We start from the raw sequence: 20298 nt of genomic DNA on the forward strand, positions 1-20298 counted from the left end.
GTAAGACTTACATAATCTCATTGAGATTTTAGAACTGGAAGAGAGCAGAGGGCTCATCTACTCTGTTTCCCATTTCCTTGAGGGTTTCTCCTACCAAATTCCTCAGATGGTGGACCAGCTCCAACTCAAGAAAATACCCTTCCCTTATAGAAGAGGTTTTTTTTTCCTTCTTAATTCAATATATTCTAAAACCCACTCAGTGTCTCCAATGTAGCATTTTTCAAATAATCGAATGGTAGGCTAGAATGGACCCAAAGAGTGAAAGACTGGATGGAATAACAGAGTCCACTAAATGCAGTAAGCTTAAATATCCTTTCCTGAAGCTTCTGTTTTCCTCTGGGGAGGAGGAATTTGTGTATGTGGGTAGACTGTGTCTCTTCCTGGGTGTTTACAGCCCAAAACATTTTACGTTGCCCTGCTGAATTACTCATACCAGCCCCAGAAAATTAATTTGCCTCTTCTTGACTTCATTAAGCTTGGCTTCCATTTAAATCAAATTTTTCAAACTGCTAGCCTCCATCCAGCTCAGTTCGGCTCTGCTCTTCTTACAGTTAATCTCCTTCTTTGAGCTAACTGCATAGCATTTGATCCAGTAACATTTTATCCAAATGAAGAATTTGTAAAGAGCTTCCTTAAAGAGCTTGTTTTCCTCCTTCCCCTCGTCTTCCCCCTTGCCACGCTCCTCCGCCCCTTTCTTTCCATGCCATCCTTCTGTTATTTCTCCTGGTACCAAATTGGAAACTCCTCACTTGTATTTTTTGGCAGCCCAGACCAAAGGTGACCCTGTTGCTTCTACAGGGCTCTGTGATAGGTGCCCTTTTTCAACACCTCCACTATGCCTAGATGGAGTTCTTTTCTGGTAAATCACGAAGCACAAATTCCACATTGCTAAAAAGACCTCTCCCACCCCTGCTCTCCAGACTCTCCAAATTAAGTTCACTGTAGATTTTCTGCTATTGTTGTTTTCGCTAGCTCTTTACTTTTGGATGGAGAGAAGACATTCGACCTGGTGAGCCATTGCACACCCGCAAATTCTGCTTCGATGCAATCTCGCACAACAGCGCGGTCACTCTCTATGACTGTCATGGCATGAAGGGGAACCAGCTCTGGGGATACAGAAAGGTAAGACATGGCTCACTGCAGCCATTCTCGAACTGCTGGGCTTAAGGTTTTCCAACTCAAAAGTTTGTTAGCACACTGTTTTGATTTCCACTGTTACCTAGACACACGTACACACACACTTGACTCAGATATTTGCAGACCAGCAAAGATTAAGGGAAAGACACGGTGTGCTGGAAGGGGCATTGCTTTTGGTTTTGCTTGTGCACACCCATCACAATCACTTATGATTGAAAAATGGCTTTGAAGGTGCCTGGGTGGCTCAGTCGGTTAAGGTCTGCCTTGGGCTCAGGTCATGATCTCGGGGTCCTGGGATCAAGTCCCGCATCACGCTCCTTCCTCTGGCTGGGAGTCTGCTTCTCCCTCTTTTTCCACCTCTCCCTTCTGCTTGTGCTTTCTCTCTCTCTCTCTCGTTCTCAAATAAATAAGATCTTTAGGAAGGAAGGAAGGGAGAGAGGGAGGGAGGAGGGAAGGAAGATGGCTTTTAGCCAGAACAGACACTGTTCTGTGTGAAGGGACTAGTCTTAGCCAGATAACGACCAAATGGAGAGACCATGTACCCAATAAACAAATGTACACATGTGTAGTTTTTAAGAATCTCAAGTTATACACACACACATGCACATGCTTAAGACATCCGTTTATTTATAACTGTCTCATTTGCTTGGGAGCTGTGTGTGTTAAGACAACTAGGTTTACATCAATCCACACTCATGTAGGAGTAATTGTTGTGACGTTTCTACAAACTGACCCATTTGCAATTTGGCCAAAACCCTGCCCAAGGATAACTAAGGAGAACTTATTTGGACAATTTAAGTTTAAAAACTTACAAAGTTAACATTTAGTGGTAGAAAAAAATAGTTCAAAAGCAAATATATAAATCATATTTTATTGAGTTGATAAAGAGCAATTAAATTTTTATTTTAAAATATCTTTGTCAAGTTGTCTTTTGATAACTTTTCAGGATACCACACAAATTTCTTTCCAGCTTTTTTTTGTTTTTAGGGCAGGACTTTCTAAATTATACAGAAACCCACATACCCACACTTTAATCATAAAGTCAATCAAAGCCACACTTTGGCTCTCCTGTGACTGGTAAAACTTAGTACTTTCCTTTTTTTTTTTTTTTTTTTTTTTTTACAGACTTTATTTATTTATTTGAGAGAGAAAGAGTGCATGAGAAGGGGGTAGGGTCAGAGGGAGGAGCAGACTCCCCACTGAACAGGGAGCCCAACACGGAACTCCATCCTGGGATTCCAGGATCATGACCTGAGCCGAAGGCAGTCGCTTAATGAAATGAACCACCCAGCCACCCCAAAACATAGCATCTCCTGACTACGGAAAGCTAAAGGGAAGAATCTACAGAGAATCAATATGGGGGACCACGGGTTTTCATACTTGTTCTCCCACTTAATAAGCTTTCTGGTATTCGCTTTTCAGGGTTGGGTACCTAAAACTATGCTCAAAGGCAGACTCTGCATATACCACCCCCCACAGCCTCTGAGATTGTGGCTCTGTGTCTAGAAAAGGTATAAAACACCAGTTGTATCCTCCTGTTTTCCTTACGTACTGCATCATAAATGATTAATCATGCCAAACCCTTTTTATTATTCAATATGCTGCAATCTATGTGAGATACACCAAGAAAGTTGTTTTGTTTTGTTTTGTTTTGTTTTTATGGTTATATTCTGACTCTTAACAAGTTCCTTTCTGGGCACATCAATAAAATATCTAATTCACCATTTGCCTAGCATGCTGGTTGTCCCTGATGAACACACCATTTCTCATTATTGCACGTTTATAGCATGAGAGACAGAACACTCAATAATGTACAATTAAGCCAAGAAAATACAGTTGTTTTCATTAGGGAGCTTACAAAAGCTTACAGATGGGTAAAACCAACTAACACACATGCACACAGAGCTCCTGGAGAAGAAAAAGTTGACTGTGGTGATTTCAAGAGGTAACTCTTACAGCTTTAGCATTTTAAACCTTCCCAGCACCCTAAGGGACTTGTGAAAGAGACCCACTGGATTCAGGTGTGCTGGGACTCCTTTCTCAGATGATTCTGTTGCGGTTGGCCTTGCATTACTTAGCAAAAGGTTACATTCAGTATGTATTTATATAAGAAGCAAAGTATTTATACAAAATCGGGAACATGCCAAAGGCTCAAAATGGAAAGTTTCTGAAATATCTCATTCTGGTTGATGACTCAGGCTTATTCAAATGCACCTGTTTCTTGAAAGCGCTGCTTGTTTATTCTGTGGGCTATTCCCAAGGCATAAAGACAGAAAGCACAGAGATGTCTCTCTGGGGTGTTACCTTGTCTATTTAGATGCGCTACTTGGCCCTGGGGACTTCCGAGAGTTCAGCATCTTTTGAGTCAGCTTTGGAGCTCCCTTTTTTTATTAGCATATTCATGAATAAACAGGATCCCTAAGACTCTCCTAATTGCCTAAAGGACCGCAGTGGGCCATCTCCTAAGCTCTGATGGTAATCATCATGATCATCATCTCCAACTGTTAAAGGAGGCACTGAGCTAGGGCTTTACACATATTGCCTCAAGCCTCACAACCATAGGTACTATTATGTATAATTCACAGAGGAAGACCGATAGGAGCATGTTTGCACTAGAGTCAACATTCAGATTCAGGTGCATCTGGCTTTAAAGACTCTACTCTTTCCTCCGTGATGCTCTTAAGAAATCAGATCAGTATTCCCTGGGAGAGTTCCCCGATGCCTTTTGGATTCAGCACCACTGATAGCAACCAACCCCTCCTCCCAGCTACAGGGCAATTTCTTGGAGAGGGAAGGTGGCCAGAGCTGCTTTGCTTGAGTGTTATTAGAATCCATTGGCAGCTCTTGGCTCTCAGATGTACCTTTTTTTTTTTTTCAGGAAGATTTTTGGGTCATTTCCCAGCTTTACTGAGATACAATTAACATATGTAACATTGTGTACGTTTAAGGTGTACAATGTAATAAATTCATACATATATATGTTGCAAAGTGACTACAGCTATCAGTTTGGTTAATACATCCACCACCTCACATAGTTACAATTTTTTGTGTGATGAAAACTTTTAAGATCTACTCTCTCAGCAACTTTCAAATATACAATATTATTAACTATGATTACCACGCCATGCTATACATTCCCAGAACTTACTCCTCTTATAAATGGAAATTGTACCTTTCGACCACCTACACCCATTGCCCCCAACCCCACCACCCAGCTTTCAATTATTCTTAGATGTCAGTCATTGCCACCACTAAAGGTGGTGGTGGGGGGGGGGGTGTCCCTATTTCATAGCCTTGTAACTAGGTTCAGTAATACAATTGTGTCCCGGAGTACTAAGCTCCAAGTACCAAGTACCAAGGATAAAGAATCCCATTGCTGGTTTCCTTTTACCACGAGGAAGACTCCTCTTACAAAAACAATGACCTGATGGTGACCATGAAAATATTTAAATTATCAACTAATACAAAACAAAAAACTTATTTCTCTCTTCTTCTACCCTTACATCTAATTAGTCACTAAGACTTGTCAACATCCCCTACCCCAGCCCATATCTCGAAAATCTATCCTCTCTGCCATGTCCACAGCCTGGACCCTACTGGCTACCTTTCCTGTCTTACCCCTGGATGACTCTCAGAGCTATCTCAAGGGTCATCCTGCCTCCTGTCCCATCCCTCACTAACCCATCTTCCATCCTGAAGTTAGAGGGATTTGCTACAAAATCTGGTCATTGCATTCCTTTGTTTTATAACTTCACTTGGTTTCACACTAAGTAGCAGATAAAGTGCCTTCTCTCAATTCTTATCCTAGACTCTTCACAATCCAGTCAGCATAATGATTTCCTAGCAAGCCTTTCACATCCTAATTCATCCTAAAACTGTAATGTGATCTTGAATAAATTATTTCACATCTATGATTTTCAACTTCCTTATCAACATAAGCAGGATAACAATTAAGTGAGCTAAACTATGTAAAAATACACCATTTCTGACCACATGGCCAAATCTATATTTATGGGGGTGACAAATGCAATTTTTACATGGAAAATAGTGGTCAGGTGCATCCTGCTAGACCACACAACTCCAGCAACCTATCCTAAGCAATATTAACCATTGTTTCCCACCCCTCCCCCTCCCCAAATTAAGAACTATCTCCTATGCCCCTTTCCTTTGAAATAAGTTTTACTGGAGTATAATATATATCTTGGTTTGGATTTCTTTAGACATATACATGAAGTGAGAATTTGAGGGGTTTTATTTGGGAGATGGCCCGCCAAAATCTTGGTAGGATGTGGGTAAATGAAAGAGGAAGTCAATAAAGGGTGAATTATAAAGCAAGTACTACTGTGGGCAATTAAAACTCAATCCCACTACAGATGTCAGGAAATGGTATAGAGCATGTATCAGAGAGCAAGAGAATTGGGATATCTATAGACCACGCTAGTCTACCTGTGGTTGAGATTACTCCTAAGGGGTTTATTCTCTGACATCTCTGGGCTGCGCCTGGTAGACAAAACTGTTCTTGGGACCAGAGAAAGCCCTTATGGAGTGAGACACAGTGGCCAACCACTGGGGTTGGGCCAGCATGCACTGAATTGTTGAGGCTTGAAGAGCGATGGGCAGGGTACAGCTGCAATGTGAGAATCCATTTGCCCCACATTTTTTTTAACTCTTGGCATTGTTTCTTTTTCTTTTCCTCTTTTCATTTTGTGGCTATAGAGTGACAGCACATGCTTGCTAGCTGTTTTGAATATCTTCTTTGGGAAGGACCTAGTAAGTCTTTTGACCATTTTTTAACATGTGTTGTCTAGTTTTTCCTTACAGATTTTTGGATAGATACATACATACATACATACATACATACATACAAGTGCTTTGTTAAACATACATATTGTAAGTATCTTATTCTAGTTGACGTCTTTCCTTTTTTCTCTACAGAATATCTTGAGGAAGAGCTATTCTTTATGATTAGTGTCTTTTGTGTTCTCTTTAGATCTTTGCTCCATACCAAAGTCATGAAGATAGTCTTCTTTGGAAGATTTATTGTGTAATCCTCTCTTTTGGTATAGAATTCCATGAAATATTTTATGCATGCACTGTAATATGGGATTGATTCCTTTTTCATATTTATATCCGGTCGATCAATCACCATTTACTAAAAAGACATTTTTTCCTGCCACATGGAGATAGCAACAGAAATGTCAAAAATTTCCTCCAGGGAATAGGAATAATATATAATGTTTCCTATCATCACTTCTGTTTTATATATTACAGGACCACCTACCCAGAGTAATCAGGCAAGCGTAAGAAATTAAAAGCTATGAGAATTGGAAAGGAACAAATGAAACAGTCAATTTACAGATGAAATATTATATAGATAATCCAAAAGATTATACATTCACCCTATTAAAAGTAATAAGAGTAGTCCTGGATACATGGTAAATATAAGAAAAACAAATGTCTATATACCAGCAACCAAAAAATAGAAAATGAAATTCAAAAATAATTTCATTTGATCACCATGAACAACAAAATAACTCACAGCAGAGGTGAAAATCAACATCAAGACCTTTACACAGAAAGCTACAGAACATCGCTAAGCAGAATTAAAAGCTTAGGGATCCATCATGTTCAAGGATAAGACTCAATATTGCAAGGTTAATAGTTCTCAAAAAGGTATATACATTTAATGCAAAATTAGTCCAAACCCCAGCAAGTGTATTTGTGGAAACTGATAAACTGATCCTGAAATGTATAGGGAAAGGAAAGAGCCAAGAATAGCCAAGAAAATGTGACCAAGGGAAAGAACAAATATCAAACATTATAAAAGCAACAGTTGTAAAGGTACATTTATAAAAGCAACATTGTAAAGCAAACATTATAAAAGCAACATTGTAAAGGTACATTTAAGGCGGTATGCTATTGACGTAAGGTGAGCCTGACTGGGGCTCTCTAGAAGGTGAGCCCTGGGTACTGGTATTTTTTGAAGGTTCCTAAAACATTCTCAGGGGCAGCCAGATGAAGAATCCCTTTTCTAGGTCCAATGTTTACCTACTTTCTTTACCAGACTCCTCCCTCCTTCTTTAGTTGGACTTTGCCCCCCTATTTGTATTCTGGTACCATTTTGTTTCTTCTTTTGTATCAGGAACATTATGTTCTACATAGTTAGTCTCTTTTTACAGATATTAACTACCTGAGGGCAGGAACTTTTTTCTTTTATTTCTGTATGGCCTTTTTAATGTCTAATATATAGACGATCCTAAATAAAAAAAAAAAAAAGAACTACTAGGTTTGGGTGGCTTGGTTGTTAAGCATCTGCCTTCAGCACAGGTCATGATCCCAGGGTCCTGGATGGAGCCCCATATCAGGCTCCCTGCTCAGCGGGGAGCCTGCTTCTCCTTTTCCCACTCCCTCTGCTCTGTGTTCCCTCTCTCTCTGGGTCTCTGTCAAATAAATAAATAAAATCTTCAAAAAAAAAAAGAGCTACTGGGTTCAGTTATTGATATGATCTTCTCCTTCATGAACCCCAAGTTTGTGCTGGATAAAATTTAACATATCTCATGGAAGCAACCCAAATGTCCACTAATAGATGAGTGAATAAAAAAGATGTCATATATAGCTGACCTAATATGTAATGGAATATTACTCGGCTATAAAAAAGGATGCGATCTTGCCATTTGCAACAACAGACATGGGCCTGGAGGGTATACTGCTAAGTGAAATAAGCCAGCCAGTGAAAGACAAGTACCATGTGATTTCACTTATATGTGGAATCTAAAAACAAAGGAACAGCAACCCCCTAAAAAGCAGACCCAGACCCATAAATACAGAGAAGAAACTGATGATTACCAGAGAGGAGGGTGTGAGGGATGGGCAAAGTGGGTGAAAGGAAGTGAATACATTTAGATTAGAAATAGAAATAGAAATAGAAATAGAAATAAGATTTCCCATGATGGAATGACTAAGCCAGAGGGACGGAAGTTACAATATAGGGAAAACAGTCAACGGTATCCTAATAAACTAAGATATAGAGTTGTTGAATCACTATGTTGTAACCTGAAACCAATATAAATTGCGCATTAACTACGCTTCAGTTAGAAAGAAAGAGAAAAAAAAGACTTAGCACTTTTTTAGCGGGGTGGGCGGCTCTCAGAACCACATACACAGCCTCGCCAAAGACCAAAAGTGAAAGGTTTAAATTACTATTCTTAGTTGCTCCCTGGGGTGTTCTTGTAGTTTAACTGCTACAAGAAAGGGCTTAAAAATAACATCAAACAGGAAATACAGATAAGAAGTTTCCTTTCAGGCTAAATTGATAACATTGCAACCGTTGCATTAATTTAAAAAGTGAGTGGGCAGAATTCTTGGCATGTGCCTATATTCGACTATTTATTGTGACTTGTGATATATGCCAGGGCTTTGCCCTCCCAGCTCGTTAAATCCTGCTGGTCCACAAAGATGCCAGATGGAAGGCCACAAGATTCTTATTTTTAACGTGTTCTGGTTAGTTATTGATTTAGGAACAAAACTGAGAAAAGTACATAAAAAGAGCTGAATCAAAAGGCATGTATTTCAACTTGGGTTATGATATACAAAGCCCCCTAAAAAATCCTGGACTCGTAGTCATACTTAGGCAGTCACAGTATCCCAGTTCAGCCCATTCATTTCTGGACAGTCCCAAGTATTAGAAAGTTCTTCCCTGCCTTTGAGACCACACAGATAAAATTTAATCCATTTCACTGAATACAGATCCCAAATATTTGAACAATGCTTGCCCTATCTTTGCTCTTTCTTTCTGGTTAAATGGTCCAATTTTCTGTCACTATTCTTCATGACTTAATTTGCATCTACTTCAACTTCCTGGACACTCACTCTTAACATACTCCAAATAGTTCTAGAAAGTGTCATGTTACCCAGAACAGAACACAATATTCTAGGTGTGTTCTGATCAAAGGAAGTAAGATCTGTTTCTAGTATTCTTAACTTTACATGCTTTGCTTTTTAATGAATTTTCAGTATAAAAACTCAAGTCTTTTTCTCATTTTGCTTCACAAGTACATCTCCACGGTCTTCTACCTGTATAATTCGTCTTTTATACTGTGTAGCTCTCCATTTGCTTCTATTACATTTCATGTCACCAGGTTTACGTCAACCTGGGTTTTGACTCTTTGATCTAACTTACTGGCCATCAGATGAGTTTTGTTCCATGCAAGAATTGGATCTGCCTGCCTTCAGGCCTTCATCTAAGTTGTGGACCCCAGGGCACAAGGCCAAGAACTGAGTTCTCTGTCATATAACAGAGATGACACTGATCCATTAACAAGCATCATTTGGATGAAGTTATTCAACCAGATACAAATTTACCTAGTAGTTATTTCCTCTAGCCCACATTTCTCCAGCTCTCCCAAAAGAGAGCAAAGAGGAGCTTTTCAATTACCTTGCTGACAACAATATGCACAATGTCTACATCCTACTCTCATTTGTAATAGCAGACTTAAGTCCTTGTACCCTAGGAAGTTTTGATCTTCATTTCAAATGAAGGAGTCAACCAAGAAGGAGGTCAATACCCAAGAGGGAAATACATTCAGTAGAGCAATGACACTACCTTTTCTTTTTTCTTTTTTTAAGATTTTATTTATTTATTTGACAGACAGAGATCACAAGTAGGCAGAGAGGCAGGCAGAGAGTAAGAGGGGGAAGGAGGCTCACTGCCGAGCAGAGGCTCGATCCCAGGACCCTGGGATCATGACCTGAGCCGAAGGCAGAGGCTTTAACCCACTGAGCCACCCAGGCGCCCCGACACTACCTTTTCCATAGTGTTAGCTTCCCATCCTGTTTTTATTTGTATGTCTCACTTAATTGTCACGACCTTTTAACTTTTGTTGTTTCTGAGTAACTTAGGAATATTACTACCTATTCAGAGTATCCTAACAAGTGTAAGTGCCATTTCCTGATCACTCAGAACAAGAAAGCCTCCATCGTGGGCTATCCCAGGCTCTAACACAAGGGTAAAGGCTTCCTGAATTAAACACCTGCGGAGATTTAGACTAACAGAAAAGAATCTTGGTAGTAAGAACTGTAAACAATTTCAGTTAGTATTTACATTTAAATTAATAGTTGCTAATGAGCAGGGGTAGCAGTGGAATAGGATGGCTGATTGGTTCAGCCAAGAAGGACTATAAAGCATAACTTAGAGGTCAAGAGTAGAGGCTCTGGGTCCTATGGGATCGAAGGCTGGCATTCTGGCTCCCATCTGGTTCCTGGCTCTGGGATCTTGAAAAAGTTCCTTACTAAGCACTTTGGTTTCCTCATTCATAAAGTGAGAATAATAATAGTATCTATCTTAGAGGATTGTTGTAATGCTTAAATAAAACTTAAATTTACCTAGTATACAGCACTTCAGAGTTCAGTTACCATTAATTATTGCAGAGTATGTGTTCAACAAACTATCTTCCGATTTGATCTTAGCTCTTCAAGAAAGTTTACGTATAGGAAAAGATGGGCTAATTAGTTGTATTTCTATGTTGTACATTTTTGTACCATTTTAGTTACTTAGCTATAGCTAGGTATTAAACTGTAAATTCCACAAGAACAGAGGTTTTTCTCCGCTTTCTTTTTTTCTTTCATTTGGCACCTAAAACACTGGTTGGCATATAATTGGTGCTTAATTAATATTTATTGAATAAATAAACTAATGAACCCAGCTTCTTATTTGTCAACATTCACTATCCCTTCAGATTGCTTATGTGGTTTACGTGGATAAAATGGGAAAATCTACATAGAATACTTAGCACTGCCAGACACAGAGACTCATACTCAATAAATAGAAGCTATTATTATTATGTTCATATGACTCCCAAAAGGTTTACTTCAGGGAGATAAAGAGTTATGGACAGATGGAAACAAGCTATGGAGCAGATGCGTTTTCTCTACTCTTAGAGTTTTCAGTCTAGTGGGGAGGCAGACAAAAATAATTAAATAAATTAAGTTGCAGGATAATATGAGAACACAAAACACTGGGCTCTACCCAGTAAGAGAAGTAGGCAAGACTTCTCTGACAAGCTAATATCTAAATGGAGATCTAAAAATGAGTAGGAATTAGGTAAGTGAAGGAAGTAACAGAGAAAAAGACCCCAGATAAAGTATCAGCTTGTGCAAAGGCCCTGAGGTAGGCAAGATTTTGGTTTTCTTGGAAAAACAGAGACAAGCCAGTTGGAAGGTGTGAGTGTGTGGAAAATGATCAACTCTAAGACCAGACATCTGGCCAGGGAGAGGACCATGCAAGACCTTGCTGGCCATACTGAGAATTTAGCTAAGGGACCAGGAAGACTTTGAATGGTTTGAAGAGCAGGGATATAATCAGATTAGATGTTTTAATAATTCTGGCTACTATCAGGAGAATTAAGGATACACTTATGTACATCACTTGACTGTAACTCAGAAAAGCCCAGCCAGGAGAGCAAGGAGTCACGGTTGAAGGGCTGCTGTGACTGGCACCGTCTCAGCGCACACACCAAGGGACTCTATCAGGACATTAAGAAACATTATTTCTGATTGGCCAAATTAGCCACTGATGCAAGAAGACCAATTTTCTCCTCCTGTGAGGAATTCTACCTGTCAAAGAGAAAATGGAAAAGGAGAGACAGTAAGACTGCTTTGTCCCTGTTATGCCTATCAAGGTATTACTTGCATTCTTCCAGATGCCAACAGTAAAAATAGGCAGGAAAAAAACTACCTGATTTGTCTTTCTTCTAGAACACAAAGGACATTCATAGACCAACCTTGTTCTCCACAACACTGAGATGGGAAGGCAGATATTCTAAATCTTATCTCGTCCCACTTTTCCCCACTCCACTCCATTCCTTCTGCAGCGGGGACACCTATCTCACTGACAAACGAAGAGACCATCAGAGATTATTGTCAGGAATAAACCTGGGATTAAAAACTAGCAGTAATTCGGGGCACCTCGGTGGCTCAGTCGGTGAAGCACCTGACTCTTGGTCTCAGCTCAGGTCTTGATCCCAGGGTTGTGAGTTTGAGCCCTGCATTAAAAGAGAAAGGGGGAAAAAAAAAACAAAACAACAAAACAAAACTAGAAATACCCGTATTAGACATCAATGGCATTGGACAGGAAGGAACTCTCTCACAACAGTGTTCTCTTTCAGTATATGTTACCCAGAAATGAATATCAGTGGAAGGGAGTAACTCCGTTCCCCCCACTATGCACACAAGACCTATCCTCCAGTCCAACCTATATCCAACTGCTTACTGGGCATCTGCACCTGAATGGTTCATCCCTACCCCCAACTCCTTACACCGGAAACAGAAATCACGATCCTCCCCCGCTGCCTCATCCTGTTCCTCTCTCTGCATTTCCTGCCTCAAGCCTGCTTTTCCTTCCCTTCTTCCCCCACGTTAATCCCCACGTGCCATTCATCAGAATGTTCTCTACACTGACTTCTCAAACAGCTAGCTCTCCGATCACTTCTCGGGCCACCCCCAACTCAGCCCCCTAACCCCCGGCTTTGGGTTTTGCTTTTGCCAGCTTCAGTCTGTTTGGTTGCAGTGGCCTCGCTCTATGCTCTTGGCCAGAGTCCAATGCCTCCCCACCCCCACTCCATCCTCCTCTCTGCCACTAGCAACCTCCACCCAAAATATGGAATCTGTGACGCCCTTTTTTAAATCTTTCAGTGGCCACCTCCCAAACGCAGGAAAATTTTCTAAAAAAAAAAAAAAAAAAAAAAAAATTAGCAATGTACCCCAGTCCCTGAACGATATGTCTTGGCTATCACATCTTGCTCGTTGTGATCCAGTCGCACCAAATGACTTGCTGGTCCCCAGCACATGAGCTTGCTCCCCATTACTTCTGACATATCTCTTCCCACTCTCTCCCCCACCCAGTCCCCCTGCCATTCCTCTAACTCTCTAACCCCTCAGGGGGTGTTCCTGCTTAATGCTTTTGCACCAGCCGGTCTGTCTGGAACTCTCTTCCCCAGATATTGGCATGGCCAATTCCTTTACCTTCTTCAAGACTACCCTTGTCACCTTCTCATGAGGTGCACCCTTGCTGCCCTATTTAAATTTGCATAACCTGGGGCGCCTGGGTGGCTCAGTGGGTTAAAACCTCTGCCTTCGGCTCAGGTCACGATCCCAGGGTCCTGGGATCGAGCCCTACATCGAGCCCTACATCAGGCTCTCTGCTCAGCGGGGAGCCTGCTTCCCATTCTCTCTGTCTCTGCCTGCCTCTCTGCCTACTTGTGATCTCTGTCTGTCAAATAAATAAATAAAAATCTTTAAATTTGCATAACCTATTATGCCCATTGTCTGTGCCCCACTGCCTCACCCCTACCCTGCCTCTAGCATGAAAGTTCCAGGAGGGTGGGGCAGGAGCGGAGATTGTCCTATGAAGTTCACTGAAATATCCTATCTACCTAAAACAGTGCCTAATAAATAGTGAGTCCCAAATAAATTTTTGCTGAATAAATCAAATGCATAAATACACAAGCAATCACGTCTCTCTTTCCCCATGTTCCTCTCTGCATCTGAAATACCCTCACACATTTTACTCTTCCTCATTCACAGTCTCATTGACACTTTTTTATTTCATACATTTCTTGTTTACCTCTTGGTGTCCCCCTCTTCCTGGGTCAGGAGATGCATCTCAGCTTATCTTTCTAGGCTGTTCTTCTAATACATACCAGAAAATAAAAGGCATTCAATAAATATCTATTGAATTCTGACCCGAAAGTGTTGTATTTCAGGCAAAGGACTGAAACATACGAATCATATATAAACTCTGACCATAATTACATGAAAGAACTAATTCCCGAGCCATACATCACCTTTGTTCCGTAAATCCTTTTGCTTAAAATGGAAGTATGTCAATTTGGATGACGGGCTGAGGCAGGAGCTAATTTTTGCACATTCTATTTTGCCAGGATTTCAGAGAATGCAATTTGGTCTTGAATAGCTGGTCTCGGACCAGATGGTTTGTACATTCTGATTTTTAGAATTGGGGATGCTCCCTGACTAAAAATAAATTAAGGGAAGATACAGAGCGGAAGTACTTATTATATGTAGGACATTGTGCCAGCAATTTTACATGTATTAAAACTCATTTCATCCTCACACCAAACTCGTGCAGGATCATTATTATCTATATTTTACGGATGAAGAAGTTGGAGTTCAGAGAATTAAATACTGCCCAAGGTCACACAGCAAGGACGTGATATGACTGGAATTTGATCCAAAGCCTGTGCAGAACAAAACCCCAGCCTGACCCAGCACAGGCTGCCCTCTCTCCCACCGTGTGCCAGTTCTATTCTCAGAGTCCTCTTTCTACACATTGTGAACTCACACACTTACTGTATTGTCTTTGCATCTCGGTGGTTTGTTCTTTTATTACCTTGCACACGGTGTGGAATGCTTTCTACAAACATACCCAGGCCTTCAAAGCTCAGACGCTGGAGAAGTATGGAATCTAATCGAATTTAGTGTCGGGCGACGAGTGTCACAGAGATGCCAATCAAATCGCTGGCTGGTTTCAGGAAGGGGTCCCTTTCAATGAGGTCCCTGAAAAGTCCCACCCATGCCTTTAACAGCCTGGACTGTCCAGAACTGGGCATTGAGTCTGACCCGATTGGATTAGGAAGGGCAGTTCCCCAACCCTGGATCTGAACGTTTCCATTTCCCGCTCAAGAATTTCTCATTTTCTGAGGCAAAACCAAAACAGGAACGACAAGGAAGGAAGCAGGCAGGGAAGGTGGGAGAGGAGAGGAGACAAAGAGAGGTACAGTTTGCCGTATTATACTGTGAACAACCAGGGCACATGCTCTGCTTTCCTCTCAGGACTGAACAGGGAACAGTCCAGTCAAATGGCCCCTTTAAGGGGGACTGTTATGGAACAGCAGGCTTGCCAAAGCTCCCAGAAGCCTATTCCAAAGCAGGGGAGACCTGTATTCGATTCCATTATAGCCAACTCTTGTCATAAGAGGGAGGGCAGGGGAACAAAGGGCTGTCTTAGAACAAGAGACCGTACTGACGAATGATTGCTCGGTCCACTGACTTAATTCCAGCCAGGAAAGCCATCAGTAAAGACACTTAGTAATCCAAAAGCTTAGCTGAGTAGAAAGTTACAAAGATAGCAATGTACGTGGCCCCCAAGGTCAAAAGTGGAGAATGCATGCTCCGGGGAGGCTGACAGGGCCTCCAGAAGCTTCACCTGTAGGACCTGGTGGACACCCGCAAGGACAAGGGTGAACAGAGCTCAGTCTATAACCAAAGAATGATCAATCTGTCAATCTGAGTATTGTCAGTAGTCTCTAGTTGGGTGCCCCATCATTTGTCTCTGTCAGTCAGCAGTGAACTTTGGAATAAAAGGTTTGTTCAATTTTATGGCCAGGAGAGGCCTTACAGATTAATCTTAACCACCCTCTCATTTTACTGGTGAAGCTTCTCAGCCGTCGACAGATTAAGGGAATTTAACTTTCAGCTTCTATGAGAGTACCAAGTACAATAACAGAAAACATATTCTGGATTTTTCAGGGCGGTGCTGAATTTGCGTGTCCTGTCCGTGTCCTCTTGCATACACCTGTATTTGTCAGAGCCTGTGTCCCAACTTGGGGCTGGGGGAAATACGATCACCTTCTAGCTCAGCAGATAATGTTCAGAAAATCCGGTTTGGCTTTTGCACCCGTACAAGCTCACGAAGGGAAGAGAACAGAAACACGTTCTACTCCTTTCTTTTCTCTCTCTCTCTCTTTTTTTTTTTTTTTTTTTAGCTTTCATAGAAATATGTGCTTTGGGGGAGAAACTGCGAGCATACAAAGGTCCCCACTTGAGCGACTGACAAAGGGAAAGAATAGAAGGAAATACAGAGAAGTAAGGGGAAAAAAGAAGGAGACGTAGGTGGAGCAAAGTGAATTAGCATTTAGTAGGTCACATAGAATTTTCAGGAATCAAATAGCTTAGGAAGGCTCTTTGAAAAGCTGATTTAAATATACCATGTAGCTAAATGGGTAGAAGTTCGGGGCAGAGGACTAAGCATGAAAGATGCTGGGAAGCAAGAGGGTGGGCACAAAAGAGACCGCAGCCCAGGGGACCTGCACGGCTGTGAGGAGGGGTCTCTATGTGTGAGTTTCACCTGAGAGGAAAGGGTGCGTGGGGTGAGGGGCGGAGTAGGCTAGCCTCTCTTCTGGACTCTGCTGGCCGCACCCAGAGGAGGAGGGAGTTCCTCAGAGCTTCCCCTGGGGTCGAACAGCAGCCAAGGTCGCGAAGCCCCAGGTGAAGAAAAGAGGAAGGACACTTCTTTGAGGAAAGAAAGGAAAATCCGCAATCAACCCCGGAAATTTAAGAAAACAAAAGAGAAAGGCGAGCCTTTGTATGAGGCAGAGCTCTCTGTTTACATTAAACAGAGACAAGCACTAAATTGCAGGCACTGCCTTTCTCCTTCCTTACTCTTCCTTCACCCACTGCGTAACTGCGCAAACATCCGGATCCTAAAAGGACATTAAATATTGGTTGATGGAGTCCTAACATCCAGAACAACCCAGAAATATTGACACTGGCTGCCTGAGAAACTCTGTCATTGTAAAAGCATTGTGAGTCAAGTATTCCTCAGTTAAAGAAAATAATCAGAACCTCTGAACGTTTCCTAAAAAACAGTATTTGGCCCCGAAATTCAAAAATTGATTTGAGAACGCTTTTCACGTGTTCTTGGCAATTTTTTTTGCATAGCCGCTGTAAGAAACAAAGGCTTTGTTACCAGTTAAGGAAAGATTTTTTTTTTTTCTCTTTACATGAACTTCCTTTTCTCTACTTAAATAGTAAGAAGAGGTGTGCGTTGGGGCCCCTGGTTGGCTCAGTTGGAAGAGTGTCTTACTTTTGATCCCGGGGGCATGAGTTTGAAACCCATGCTGGACATAGAGATTCCTTTAAAAAAAAAAAAAAAAAAAGAGGGGTGTGTTCAAGCCGATTCAGATAGTGAGCTCGGTCACCTCCATGTAAGCTTTGTGCCCTGATAGTACCTTTCTCTCACAGAGCGGTTTGTTTTACCGCATACTAAGTACTCTTTTTTTTTTTTTTTTTTTTAAGTGAATGCTGCCTCCTCCCTTTTACGGGAAACAATGAGAGTTGCACCACAGAAGAGCTGTAATGGCCATAGGGAGGTTGGAGGAGATGCCGAAGCTTCAGAGCTAAGAAATTTGAGTTTGTACATGGAGATAGGGCCTGTGCACCAGCAATCTCTGTCCCTATAAGCTCTGAAGAGGGCAACTGAGCACCTGTTTCTTCTTGTACTTCTTTGTCCCATTAGAGGCTCCATACAAGGGAAGGGAAACTCCTCTTCTTCTTATCTAGTCGGGTCAGACTCAGGGAATGACAGTCAGTCCAGGCTGTGAAAGGCATGGGTGGGTTCCTGTGTGGGGGGTGTGTGTGTGTGTGTGTGTGTGTGTGTGTGTGTGTGCGTGTTGCATGCAGACCCACCTGTTGCTGTTTGCTAGGGACAGAATTACCATCTTTGTAAATGTGCCTCTCCCCAGATAGCTACATTATTAGCTAGTTGGTCAGCAACCTTCTATACCGGTAGTATCTTTAAAACCCAAGCATGTAGCAAAATGCTTACTACAGAGTAGGAAGTGCATGGATTGCTTTTTTAAAACAGCCGTGAAGGAATGAATTCTCTGTTCCCAGTTGAGCCTGCTTGGAGTCTCCACATCAGCCTGCAGGCCCTGGGACCCTGTTCTCCACGTGGTTATCAAACTGCTATTGTTTGATTTGGGAGATGGTCTCCTTCTCACACCCTGGGTATATACTGAAATATACACAGGGACATTTTACTTCCTCTGTATATTTTGGGTTCTAACCGCTCATATATTACGTCAGGCCTTTTTTTTCTTTCTGATCCCTCCAGGACAGAACATTATTCCATTCTGTGAGCAACAGCTGCATGGACTGCAACCCCGCAGAGAAGAAGATTTTCATGGCCAGATGTGACCCTCTCTCTGAGACTCAGCAGTGGATTTTTGAACATATTAATATGACTGTTTTAGAACAATTTAACCACCACGCCAGCTCCTAGGAAAAAGGAAGGAGGGAAGAATGAGCGATTACCTACAGATTATAAAAACTGAATTTCAGCCAGCATCTGGGTCGAAGGAGTCAGGAATAACATTTCCTAGATCCAGGAAGCCTGGTTTCAAGATTTGTAAATGCCACGTCAAAGTAGGTTGTCCTGCAGAAATTCCTGCCTCTGAAGAACTTGGCCGAGAACCTCACCAGCTGCGTCTGAGAACTTGAGACTAGCAGTGCCCTTGCTGGCCAAGGGCAAAGATTATTTAAGGACTTTTCCAAACAACTGCTGAGTTAATAAATCCTAGCATTTCTCAGGTCAAATCCTGCAGTAGTGAGTAGCTATGAATGGATCCTATTAACTGGGTGGGAGGGGGGCGAAAATAGAGTGCATGACTGCTCCAACAACCCGAGAAAACCACAGGTTTAGAACTAGCCACACTTAAGGGGTGAGCTGTCCTCTCTGGTGCCATTCTCTGACTAAGAACGGGTTAAGCAGGTTTAACCCTTAAAAGTGCTGCAGATGATTTTAGAGTGCTCATACCGTTCTGTTCTCCTGTGATGTCACAACTCAAGTTACATACTGAAACAAACCTCCAGTGTTTGCATTCTCTCATTCCCATTTCCTTTTAGATCAGAGGTAACTTCTCGTTCATCAAGGCTCGTGCTCCGTACATCAGCTGAAGTTCTAATTCAGTGCCCTTGGATGAATCCAGTTCAAAAATGAAACAAAAACTATGCTACCAAGTTACTCCAAAGAGAAAGATTTCACAGAAGCAGCAACACCATTTAAGGTCGAGGAGAGGGACTTCCCTAGGAAATCGATTTTTACTTTTCTATTACTTTTAGAATTTTAAAAGTCTGATGTTCGTCCAGTCATACTTTTTATTAAGGAAGGAAATGGAGTGAGGTTGATGTAATTTGTTTAGGAGATCCTGAAATCCAAATAAATCTACACTCCAAGTGATGTGCGAAAACGGTTTGGTTGGCTTCAATTCTGTGTGATCGGTGCTGGGGACAGACACGCGGTTTCATTTGTTTGGCTTCGGGGTTTTTAAATTTGTTTGTTTTATATTGCTGATATTAATGATGTTTTTGTTTTACTTGGAAGCTCACAGAAAGAATTTCCATTAATAAACTGCTTCTGACATCATTTTCTGTTAATGAGACAATACTTCAGGGGTGATGAGAGGAATGATTATAAAACCAAATGGAACATTTAATCCTTAAAAGACTTTTTTAAAAATTTTTCAATAATTACAAGGATGGGAGAAGAATATGGGTCTTTACACGAAAGGGTTATGTGTGTTATACATTTTTCAAGGTTTTTCAGATAGAAAAAGGTTTTATTTTGATTTTGTTGTTCCAGTTTAGCTTTGTTTTTCTGTTAATCCGCATGCATCTGTTGTTCTGGATGGAGAAGCCTTGGATATCAGAACTGGGAAGACTCTTAGAATGCAATCCCTTTGTTTTTCCAAATGAATAACAAAAGACGAAAGAGGGGGGTCCTGATTGCTGGCGAGGCAGATGGCCCTTCTGAGCAGCACATCTCCTCTTGCTCGCTCTGTTACCCAAAGTGCTTCTGGTTCTGACTCAGGTGTAACTTGAAATTTTCAGTCACGAGATGAGAATATTGTGCCTCCCCGGGGATGCTTCTGAGAGTAGCATTCATGTTCAGAAACTTTAATATATGAAACGTCTTCTTGTAAGGACGTTTCAAAATCAAAGATGATTTTGTTCTCCTCTCCCTTAAAATTGAACCAAAATGCCCAGTTAAACCGCCCTGCTAATAGTTGGGGAAGAGTTATTCTGTTATCTTTCCTGATTTTTCAAGCACTTTTTGAAGAGCTACTCTTTTCACAATGACAGTCACAGAGATTTTTCTGTGTGTAGGTCAAGAGATCTTAAAGCGTGAGAGATGCAGAGTAGAGAAAACCAATAGTGCGAAATTAACCTATGTGTTGAACAATTCCAGAGAGTGAGTGAAGATTTATCTCAAGTGCTCAGAAAGCTATCTGGTTGTAGAATTAGAGAAACCTGTAAAAATTCACAATATGTCATTAAACAGTTGACTACTATTTACAGTTCCACCTGAAA

General features: G+C 41.4%; 1 protein-coding gene across 2 annotated transcripts in view; it reads left to right on the forward strand.

Annotated features, from left to right (window-relative positions):
• The window catches only part of GALNTL6 (polypeptide N-acetylgalactosaminyltransferase like 6), a 1222158-nt gene extending 1202848 nt beyond the window's left edge, over nt 1-19310 (forward strand). For both annotated transcript variants that reach the window (XM_032332218.1, XM_032332219.1), the window contains 2 exons: nt 973-1122; nt 18044-19310. In XM_032332218.1, the coding sequence (XP_032188109.1) occupies nt 973-1122; nt 18044-18211 (318 nt within the window). In that variant the 3' untranslated portion in view covers nt 18212-19310. The remainder of the gene's footprint in view (nt 1-972; nt 1123-18043) is intronic.
• The last annotated feature ends 988 nt before the right edge of the window (nt 19311-20298 follow it).

Source organism: Mustela erminea, chromosome 2, assembly GCF_009829155.1.
Source record: "Mustela erminea isolate mMusErm1 chromosome 2, mMusErm1.Pri, whole genome shotgun sequence".
Lineage (NCBI taxonomy): Eukaryota > Metazoa > Chordata > Mammalia > Carnivora > Mustelidae > Mustela > Mustela erminea.